General features: G+C 29.1%; 1 protein-coding gene across 2 annotated transcripts; it reads left to right on the top strand.

Annotated features, from left to right (window-relative positions):
- The first annotated feature begins 4176 nt into the window (after positions 1–4176).
- LOC114179808 (polycomb group protein FIE1-like) lies at positions 4177–9547 on the top strand. 2 transcript variants are annotated; one of them, XM_028066270.1, is made up of 14 exons: positions 4177–4527; positions 4627–4834; positions 4929–4994; positions 5090–5212; positions 5951–6034; positions 6115–6207; positions 6329–6404; positions 7974–8053; positions 8137–8208; positions 8503–8562; positions 8665–8761; positions 8945–9008; positions 9087–9146; positions 9239–9547. In XM_028066270.1, the coding sequence occupies exons 2-14, from the start codon at positions 4643–4645 to the stop codon at positions 9306–9308; spliced, it is 1137 nt and encodes a 378-aa protein (XP_027922071.1). In that variant the 5' UTR covers positions 4177–4527; positions 4627–4642; the 3' UTR covers positions 9309–9547. The 2 variants fall into 2 exon arrangements, with proteins under 2 accessions (XP_027922071.1, XP_027922072.1); XM_028066271.1 differs by having other exon boundaries at positions 4178–4527; positions 5954–6034.
- Positions 9548–11427: the final 1880 nt, after the last annotated feature.

Raw genomic sequence — 11427 nt, 5'->3', positions numbered from 1 at the left:
CCCGTGGATATCCGCGGATATGAAAAAAATAGACGGGTACCCGCATAACGGATACCCGACGGATATGGGTACGGGTATGGGACGAATATTTAATCAGCGGGCGGGTAGGGTACGGGGGAACTACTACCTGTACCCTACCCGCCCCGTTGACATCCCTAGTCGTATTATGTAATATGGTCAAATACAAAAAAGAATATAACATGAATCTGATGTTAACATCTTTAAATAGAAACACATGTAGATACAAACATATGTATATTACATTAGAATGAAATGCATATGCATGTGTTGTTGTTAAAATAAAATTTAGGCATAATATGTAACATGGTCTTGTATAAAATAAATATAGTGTGAAATTGATAATAAATTTTTTAAATAGAATTATATTAAAATGAAATACGTATCCACCGGTAGCTGTTAAAGTAAAATGTAGACATATTGTATAATATGATCACGTACAAAAATAAAATATAATAAATCTTTCCAATATTCAATAAATACAATCCAACATCCATTGAGTATTAAAATAATAGTATTAATAAATAAATAAATTAATTAAAAAAAGTAGAACAGTTCTCCACAATTATAATAACAAATAATAATAATAAAAATAACATTAATAATTGAACAAAAATATTAAAATGAAATAAAATTATTGAATAAAATTATAATATCAATAACAATAATGATAAATATATTGCAAATTAAGGAAAACAATGTAAACATAATTAAACATATTGATAAAATATAATTCTACAAATAGTTTTTGAAATGCATATGCACGGATTGTTGTTAAAGTAAAAATTAGACAAACCGTGTAATATGGTCCCGTATAAAATAAATAAACGTGAAATTGATGATAATTTTTTAAATAAAATTATATTAAAAATGAAATGTGAGGTATAATGTAAGCATATTCTATAATATGATCCGGTACAAAAATAAAATATAATAAATCTTTCCAATTTTTAATAAATACAAATTCAACTTTCACTGACTATTAAAATAATAATATTAATAAATAAAGAAATAAATACAAAAATAGAACAATTCATTATATTTATAATAACAAATAATAATAAAAATAACGTTAATAATTGAACAAAAATATTAAAATGAAATAAAATTATTGAATAAAATTATAATATCAATAATATTAATGATAAATATATTACAAAGTGAGGAACATAACGTAAATATAATTAAATATATTCACAAAATATAATTTTACAAATAGTTTCTGAACATTATTAAAGAAATTTAAAATATTTAAATAAGTCAACAAATAAGAATGTGTGAACTTAAAATCTTCATTTACAATCAAAGAAATTTAAAATAATTAAAGAAATTAACTAATTGATAAATAAATATTTATAAATTAAATATGTAATTATTAATTATAAATATATAAATTTAAAAGATTTCAAAACCTATAAAATAAAAAACAATCAATCCGTAGTTAGAAAATAAAAAACAATTATTAAAACTAATTGGTCAATTAATAAAAAAAAATAGAAATAGATCATATAAATTGATTGTAAAAATAAATGTTTTAATCCTTTAAATGTTCTCAATCCCATTTCAAAATAAATTAATTATCACTTTGAAAATGTTAAATTGATAGAAAGTATGTCTATTAACTTGGTCCAATATGTCTATTAAGTTGGTTCAGTGATAGTATAATATTTTGTGTTAATTTGTTTATTATAGGTAGGTTATTTCATTGAAGTAGTTTTTTTTTTCGTTCCATTATAATTTTTTGTGAAATTAATTAAAATTAATTATAAATAGTTCTTCTCATGATAAAATATGGTCAAATCAATTATAAATCCTTCTATTCAAATTTAAAGTTATTTATTATGAAGTGTAACTATGATTAACCATAATAAATTTATTTTACTTTCAATACTTAAATTATATTCATGTGATATTATGATTAATTTAATAGTTATAAAAATAAAAATGTACCTTGTATAAGATTAGCTAATATAGAACATTCCGTTAATAAAAGAAATGTATTATACAGGTATTAAAACGATTATTAGGTATAATTATAAAATGTATAATATTTCTTATTATAAAAATATCAATTAATTAAAGGATTTAAAAAAAGACATTTTTAATTATTATATAAATTAAATAGTCATTTACCTTCTATAATATGATATTACTTATTATAGAAAGATCGATTAATGAGATAAATGTATTATACATTTAATAGCACAATTATTATAAATAATAATAAATTAATAGTTATATAATATTAAAGTAAATTGTATATTTTTTTGTTATTGTTATAATTAATGGTATGTATCTTGTGCAATATGATCTGCAAGCAATATATAATAAATTGTTTTTATGTTTTTTGAAATTTTATTGCAGTTCCATTATAAATAATAATAATGAACCTTTTGTTTTAATTTGTTGTATTAATTTTATTGTATTTATTTGTAGTTATATAAGATAATGGTTTTAGTTTTTTTCAAAATTTCTTTCTTTTAATCTGTAATAAGAAAATTGATATAACAATACTAACAACAATAATAATAACAATAACTTGTATAATATGAAAGTTTTTAAAGATATGAAGATTTTGGACATCAATATTTATTATGTTTAACATAATTATGACCGAGACAAAATAAGAACTTAATGGTACATTTATTTAGCATATGATGAATTAAAATTCAATGCTAACCATGCAAGTATACAATCAACCAAGTCTAAACATCAAAGATAGCATTATCTCATACACTTTTGTTACTCAAACCACATTTTGAAATGCCTTCAACTGCCTTTAGCCGTTTAGGTACCAAAATTCAATTAATCGAAGGTAAATTCAACTCCAAAAACTATCGGTTGTGTAATAAAGCATTTGCAACAACCATTGAACACAAACATAAACACTAAAGGAGCATTACAAACCATAAATCATATAATGCTATTATTAGGACAAAAGTAACACGATAGCAAAAAAAAATTTAAAAATTGTACATGGATTGAGATTTAGTGTGGGAAACCATGGTAATTGTTGTAGTGATCAAAATCATGTTGGCCACAATCAACAACACCAGCCTCACCCAGAATTATTTCATCAAGATTTAACCTTAGTATACTATAATCTTGTTTTACATCAAAGCACTTCAATCTGCAAACAACATCATCAAATGATATTAGTCTAAAAAGCTGCAAAACATGAAAAATCTTGAAAAATACACAATAAATTATGGGTGCCATGGTCTTAGATATATAGTAGATGTTTCTGCTTCCCATTTTGAAGTACATTCACGTTTCTGCCTTCTGTTTTGAAATTGAAATCCTTTCAAAATCTGTAATTGAAGGGCGAAAATACTGTAGATGAATGATCGTGATTGAACTTTGTCATTGTTTTGCAAATTTTTTTTTATTCATTATTGGAGCCAATTTCCAAAATAGTTTTAATATTGTGCTTCATATTTCTTTTATGCCAAATCATGGAAGGAAGAAAATTTATTTGTTTGCTCTTCATCTGTTGAGATAAGATATTTTTCTTGGTCTCTGCTAGGTTTTTTTTCGTCTACTTTTCTATTGATGAAATCATAACTCAACTTTGTTTTCGAGATCTTCTTCTCGATTTTCATTAAATAGTCTTTTACTTCTTCTATAAACTTTCCTTCTTTATCTTGATCTAAGGATTTTTTTTTGCTTCTTAATCAGTTCACATCGGATTAATCGGTAAGTATCGTTCAAACTCAGTAGCTTGATTTTTCCTTCTTCATAAAAGGTTGTTCTTTTATTTTGTTTAACCGAACTCCATTTCCGTTTCGACTGTACTGGTGTCCTTTGTCAAAGGATATTTTTCTGCAGCATCACTGATGACAACGTGGTTAATGGATCAGACAAAAACTTCTTTTACAATTATTCATGGAAATTTTGTGCCTTTAAGCATATTGGTTCCTTAAGTAATGACCTTGACATTAAGAAAATAAACTCTTTAAAAACAAAAAACAAATATATGTAAATATCGGTTTGATAATAATTTTACTATTTTAGCATTACATAAAATTTGGCTTGACATTACTATTTTATAATAATTTTAATTAATTATATATCATATTTAATACAACACAAAAATGTCTATAAACAGTTATGTCCCAAAGACTTTAAGAGCTCATAAAGAATGAGGTTGAGCAGCAAAAACCCTATACTTATACTTTATCTTCTAAGACTCCCTACACTTAACAGCCCAGCTGTAACGCAACGCAGAAAGGTCTAGAACAAACCACCAACACCCAACACGAAATGAAATGTTAATGGCCACAACTGTGGCGACAATCACCGAGGTGAAGAGCAGATAAAAGACAACCACAAAGAAGAGAACCCGACCCGCAACATGCGACCCAGATCACTAACACGAGTTTGAGACGAGTAGAAAAGGGGTGGTTTTAAGTTTAAGGAAGAAACTGTCTTGACTTGCCAACTTGGTTACAGACTTGTGGTCTCAACTGAGTTCAAAAGTGGGTTTGCTTCCGAGTCAAGTCGTAAAGGGTGAGTGGAAACTCCATAACCATACTAGTTCGAAAATTGAACAGCTCAAAATATGCCCAAGTAGACCTGATTCTTACTCTTTTGTTTGTGTCCGTTCAGAGAAGTAGAAAAGTAGATGGTGGGTGAAACGGGAAAGTTGTTTGGTTTGGGATGTGACCCAGTGGTGGGATCACTGACTTCTTCAAAGAAGAAGGATTACAGGGTTACAAATCGTCTCCAAGAGGGAAAACGCCCTCTATATGCTGTTGTTTTCAACTTCATAGACTCTCGCTATTTCAATGTTTTTGCCACTGTTGGTGGCAATAGGGTACCCCTCCTCTCTCTCTCTTCTCCTTCACTTCCCTTTTATTTTTCATTCCCCAAATTTTAACCTTTAACACTTTTTCTTGTTAATTCTTCAGGTCACAGTTTATCAATGCCTTGAAGGAGGAGTTATTGCTGTTTTGCAATCTTATGTAGACGAAGATGTAAAGTCACCTTTCTCTCTTTGGTTAGGTCTTCATTTCTCTATGCATGCATATAGATATCTGCTTAAACTTTTATATGTTTTTATGTAGATCAGAAGGATGAGTCTTTTTACACAGTGAGTTGGGCATGCAATGTTGATGGGGCTCCATTTGTTGTGGCTGGAGGAATTAATGGGGTAATCCGAGTCATTGATGCTGGCGATGAGAAGATACACAAGGTATTATAATTACAGTGATGAACTGATCATTAATTTTTTTTTCCACAATTAAAAAGTAATATACAAAAAGTTATGTACATATCTGTGAAGCCCATAGAAAACAGCCTGTAGAAGAGACAAAATAGTGAAAAACAACCTATGTATGTGCAATGCTTATAGTGCCTCGTGATTCTTTTGGAAATGCTTAGACCTGTTCCTAAGCTGACTGACCAAGCATTAAATCCTGTGTCATGCTCCTGATAACCCTTCTGCTGAGGGATCTGGACCACACTCATGGCTTCATCGAGATGTGTACACCAAAAAGCCGTTGTGGAAGTGCATTGTTATTATTAATTGTTATTTATTATATAAAACCATAAATACTATACTGAACGAAATTGAGCACCTAAAACGAACCTAATTATCTTAATTTTTAATATTCTTTATTACCTTATTCTTTTGATTATTATTATTTTATTTTTAGGTTTTTGTGGCTAAACTAACTAATATTAATGGTAATAAATAAAAAGTAACACTAAGAATAGGATCTAAAATATCAAAAAAATTTGCTAGAATTTAAAACAAATAGAATTGTGTACTAATCCCTACTTCTTGTTGACAATGTATTGTGTACTAATCCCTAAACCGTAAACTTTTTAGGAACATAAAACACATTTAATTCAATTTTTTATTCAATAACGTTGACAATGTATTGTGTACTAATCCCTACTTCTACCTTACATGATGTCATCCTCATAGCAGAGTTTTGTTGGCCATGGAGACTCCGTGAATGAAATCAGGACTCAAACATTAAGGCCATCGCTTGTGATATCTGCAAGCAAAGTAAATGTCTTCTCCATATTTTCACTATTCAAAGAATCCCTTGTTTTTCAGTCAATGACATGACATCTATGATTGACCAGGATGAATCTGTCCGCCTGTGGAATGTTCATACTGGAATATGCATTTTGATATTTGCTGGAGCTGGAGGACATCGTAATGAAGTTTTAAGTGTTGTAAGTGTATTCTTCATCTAATATTTCTCTTGATTTTCTTCCTTAGTTACCTATTCTGGTTGAGAATATAGGAATTGGATTTTGGAGATTAGTACAACTAATTTTTTCTTTATTACTTTAGGATTTCCATCCATCAGATATATATCGCATTGCTAGCTGTGGCATGGATAATACTGTAAAAATATGGTCTATGAAAGGTAAGATATTTAGTTTTATGTTTGCTGCACTGCTGCTATTATATCATTGGTTACTTTTTGTTTTCTCTTGAATAATCTAGATAAGCTTGACAATAATTCCTACAATGCAATAGATAGTCTAAAAAAAGACAAAAGCTAAATCAGTCAAGTTTACAAAATACTTTTTTCATAAATATTTTTTTTACTGTTGTTATATTTGATAAAAGGGGATTGGACTGGCTAGTTTGATAAAAAGCTGGTTTTCTAACTTGACTATACAGCCCATAAAACTGTACAAGGAAAAAACTTGCAGTGGACCAATTGAACTGGTTCAAAATCACAGATATAAAATCAGCTTGAAATGTTTTTTGTTTTAGTTCCTATATTTTTTAATAAAAAACATTTTTTTTTTGCGAAGACACTGGACATAAGGTCCATGTGTGGATTGTTATTATTGAATCTTTATCATGATTATTTTAATCTTGCTGGTCCTTTGATGCTAGTTTAAATTTTTACCTAGCATTATTTCTAAGATTTTGTTGGTGTTTTTTTACAGAAAAATATTTTTCCTCAGTATTTTATATAATATTTGATATATACTTAATTATTGTTGGCTTGATCAATTGAACCAATGAACATGAGCTAGTGTCTTGACTGATTCAATATATATTTAATATACATGGTGTCTTTCTACCAAGTAACTACTAATTGATTATATAAAAAATTGTTAATAATTTACTGCTAAGTATTCTCAAGATCAGTTTTAACTTGAGAGAAATATTTTAAATTTAAATGGCTGAGAAATTGTTATGTTATAATTCAGTTCCACTTCTCAGTCAACCGGACAGATTCTAAAAGTTGTTTATTGGAATGATAATCCAGATATGTGATATTGCATAACTCTGGACTATTGCATTTTTGTGCAACTGTTTCACTGTTTACTGCTACTGTAATTTATTGATACTTGTTCATGATACAAATTATTTCTGATTATGTGTTTTTTTTCTAACTTTATCCAGCTAGAATGATATCCCATCCAGTAGCAAAAATAATGGCATTCTAACTAATGGAGATCATAACAAAAACATAAATGTAACTATGTTGGTACTAGCTTGTTTCATCAGTCATAATCAAAATAAAGAATTAATTAAAAAGGTATTTTCCCAAAAATGGGGTCGGCTACATGGATCAAATGACACCATTGTATCATTTGTTTCAGAAGACTATTAATCCCCCTTAACCTCTGTTTATCCATCTATCATGTCCTACTTGTAATAATCAACTCTTATTGATGGATTTGACAAGTTGTTTTTGGTATCTTTGATATTTGTTTCATGATAACATGGAAGCTGCAAGTAACAATTATTTTTGTTATATGTTGGAAAATCTTGTGTGAAAAATGATGCTTCTGTCTGTTTATGCACTGAGTCAACTAAAAAATACGTAGTTTTGTTGACCATTTTACAGTTTGGTCCCGCTATCATGCAGCAGTGTCCTGTGCACAAACTGAATTTTTTTTAGTAAACCTACCTATTGTATTTGTCTATGTCTATTTCATGTTAATCTATCATGGTCGATATTTTACTGCAGAGTTCTGGACATATGTAGAACAATCATTCACGTGGACAGATCTTCCTTCTAAGTTTCCCACAAAATATGTCCAGTTTCCGGTAAACAACAGTTTGCTTCTGGTACATATCCATAGTTTCTATTTTTTTTTCTTATTTCTAATACTAGCTGTTCTTAATTTCAGGTTTACAATGCTTCAGTTCATCTAAATTATGTTGACTGTAATAGGTGGCTTGGTGATTTTATCCTCTCAAAGGTGATTGATTGCTAAGTATCAGACTATTAACTGGATCTGGTGGAAATTTAATGTTAGATCTGTTGTGTGGGAAAAAAGGGTTTCTAAGTCACTATGATGGTCTTTTTTTAAATTATAAGGGGAAACAAAAGTAAATGGCCCCTTAATATAAAAAGTTCTGAAGGTGTTTAGGCTAGCTCTCCTTTTTTGTTAATACAATTGGACATAATTATAGTATTTTTTTAATCTAAAACTTCTCTGATTCATGAGGTTACTTACTAATTCCTCAAGTTATGGATTATGTTTCGTTTCCAGAGTGTTGACAATGAAATTGTCTTGTGGGAACCTAAAGTGAAGGAACAAACTCCTGGGGAGGTTAGTTATAATTATCATCTTTTCTTAATTATATTTTAATATGTAACTTTTAATCAGCTTCACGTTTTCTTTCTTTTTTCATTTTTTTGTGTGGATGTCTAGGGTGTAGTTGACATCCTTCAGAAATACCCTGTTCCCGAGTGTGATATCTGGTTCATCAAATTTTCTTGTGATTTCCATTTCAACATAGCTGCTGTAGGTAAGCATATCTAATTGCATTTTTCTTTTAAAATGATTATTTTCTGTAGTGTGTGCAGCGTAACTACTACAGTGACACGACAACTTGTTCATAACAGATTTGTGACAATTTGGACTAGTTCTTTTGCCTACTACAGTTTAGTTCTATCTTATATTCACTTTTTCTATTCTCTGATTCTGCCAGGTAACAGGGAAGGGAAGATTTTTATTTGGGAATTGCAGTCAAGTCCTCCTGTACTTCTTGCAAGGTTTAGTTATCTATCAGATACTATTTCAATGCATTTTCATTGTATGAGATTCTTAATCTGCTGAGTCACCTTGTTCAGGTTGTCACATCCTCAATCAAAATCTCCAATCAGACAGACTGCTACATCCTTTGATGGAAGGTATTTCTTCAAACATTGATGTTGCTGCTCATAATTTTGATGCAATGTTGTGTTTTGGTTTTAACTCTGGTCCTTTCTTGTGTTTGTTGTAGCACCATATTGAGTTGCTGTGAGGATGGGACAATATGGCGTTGGGATGAAGTTACAAACTCCTCAACCTAACCTTTCTCAGCTTTTACTAGTATGATGGACCAATATCACTGATCAAATAATTTAGTTTAGCTTGTGAACCACGACAATGTTTGTTCTTAAGTTGTGTGATTTCTCGTTTTAAATTTGGCAATGCATTATCTCTACTACCAACCCTATCATCTCTTCTACTAACCTTCTCAGAAGAGAAAATTTTGAGCGCCTGAGTTGATGCAAATCATCATACCATCAGTAGAAGATTATGAAAGGAATATTAAGGCTCTGTTTGTCTAACTCAGGAAGTATTCCCATAAATCACACTTTTCAACTCCATTTTTTCCCAAAGTAAAAAGATTTTTTCCCATAAATCACCGGTTATTTAATAAATTTTAGGTTTTCAACTTTCCTATTAGCCATTTCATCACTGAATATATATATATATATATATATATATATATAAAGGTAATAATTTGTTGATTAAAGCATGATCATACTTAGTTTGTAGAAAGTCTACTATACTTTCTAGCTGACGTGTATATATGTTTAGACAAGAGGAAAGAATGGAATTAAAAGAATGAATAATGTTATTTTGTTAGAATGAAAGTCAAGAAGGAAGGGAGGGAATGGAAGAAAAAAAATGTTTGTTCTGTTCTTTTTTTCATATCCACATAATATCTTCTTCCCTTGCTTTTTCTTCATCATTCTAAAATTCTAAATTACAAGCTGTGTTGCAATGACAAATCCATACAAATATTAAGAGAAAATAGGTTTTGAATCTAAAATTTAAAACAAATTTATATTATCATGTAACCGTAAATTATTATTTATGGTGTTTATTAACTTTTATATAAAGCTCATAAAATAGGTTTATCTTAAAAACTTCAAAGAACAATTTGAGTTAAAAAATATCTCACTGAACCGCTTTTTGTCTAAGCACATAGACCAATATATTTTGAAAATGATAATTAGATTTAAAAAAATAATATTGTTTAATTAAATTCAGCCTAAATCATTTTTAAATTGGATGTCTTAATAGATCCTTAACCATAAACTCTTATTTTAACATCCTTTAATAAACGAGAGCGGTTCGTTGAGAGAGAAACAACTATTTATGTTTTTTTTTTAACAAGTACATTTGAGAGTCTTCAATTAACATACTTTGTTCTTTTATATATATATATTTTTAAAGATGTTCTTCTCAGTAAAAATTTCAATACATTTATCATTCTAGTCCTTACTTAAACCGTTCACTATTAACCAGACCATCCTATTTTGTAATTTCAAAATAAATATACCATATTAACATTATTAATATCATATTATTATTATAACTATTTCAATTGCTGTTGGTATTTTCCTGCGAAGAGAAAGGCGTTAGCAACAAAAGTATTGCTTTTCATTCCATCTATAAGAATAATGGCCTATTTTATCATCTACTAATAAACTAGATGAGAAGGGTGGGAGAAAGGAAGAAAACAAAAATAAGGCCTTCTTGTTCAAATTAGCTTGAGACTTTGCTTATAGTGGTCTCTCTTGGACCGAGATGATGAAAAAGAGGTTTCTTAAGTGTAAATATAAAAAGTATGTGGCTTATCATTCCTCCAGCCCAAATCTCGTGTTATGAAAACTTTTGCATTGTAGGGGGGCCTTTCAAATCATTATTGATCTTTAGGAGAAGTAAGAAGTAAGGAAGAATACATTGGGAGTTTCTTTGCGTTTCTTGGAGTTCAGAATGGCATTTTTGCTGAATTCATGAGAGCCATCCATGTCATCCAGTATGCTAGAAGAGCCAATTTTAGAAGACTCTGGTCGGAATGTGATTCAACCTTAGTGTGTGAAACTTTCTTTCATCAAGTGTTTGTACCGTAGTCTATTAGAGGTCATTGGAGAAAATGCTATAAATTTTGTAGAGATATTAATTTTTAGATGTCACATATTTTTTTAGAAAAAAATCATTATATTAATAAGTTAGACAAGTTTAAACATGTCTTCCATAGAAGTATTTAAATAGTATACGGTTATGTCAACTTATATAAGTTTGGACTTTTATTATAATATGTTTCTTTTTCCTATGTATATGGCTTCTTAGCTTGTGTATAGCTTTATAGCTGGCCTGTTTTTGGTTCATGGGTGTTGGTTAGGTTTCCTCATG

Source organism: Vigna unguiculata, chromosome 3 (genome assembly GCF_004118075.2).
Source record: "Vigna unguiculata cultivar IT97K-499-35 chromosome 3, ASM411807v1, whole genome shotgun sequence".
Taxonomy (NCBI): Eukaryota; Viridiplantae; Streptophyta; class Magnoliopsida; order Fabales; family Fabaceae; genus Vigna; species Vigna unguiculata.
The sequence above is the reverse complement of the archived record's forward strand: the minus strand, read 5'-3'. Positions and strand labels throughout refer to the sequence as shown.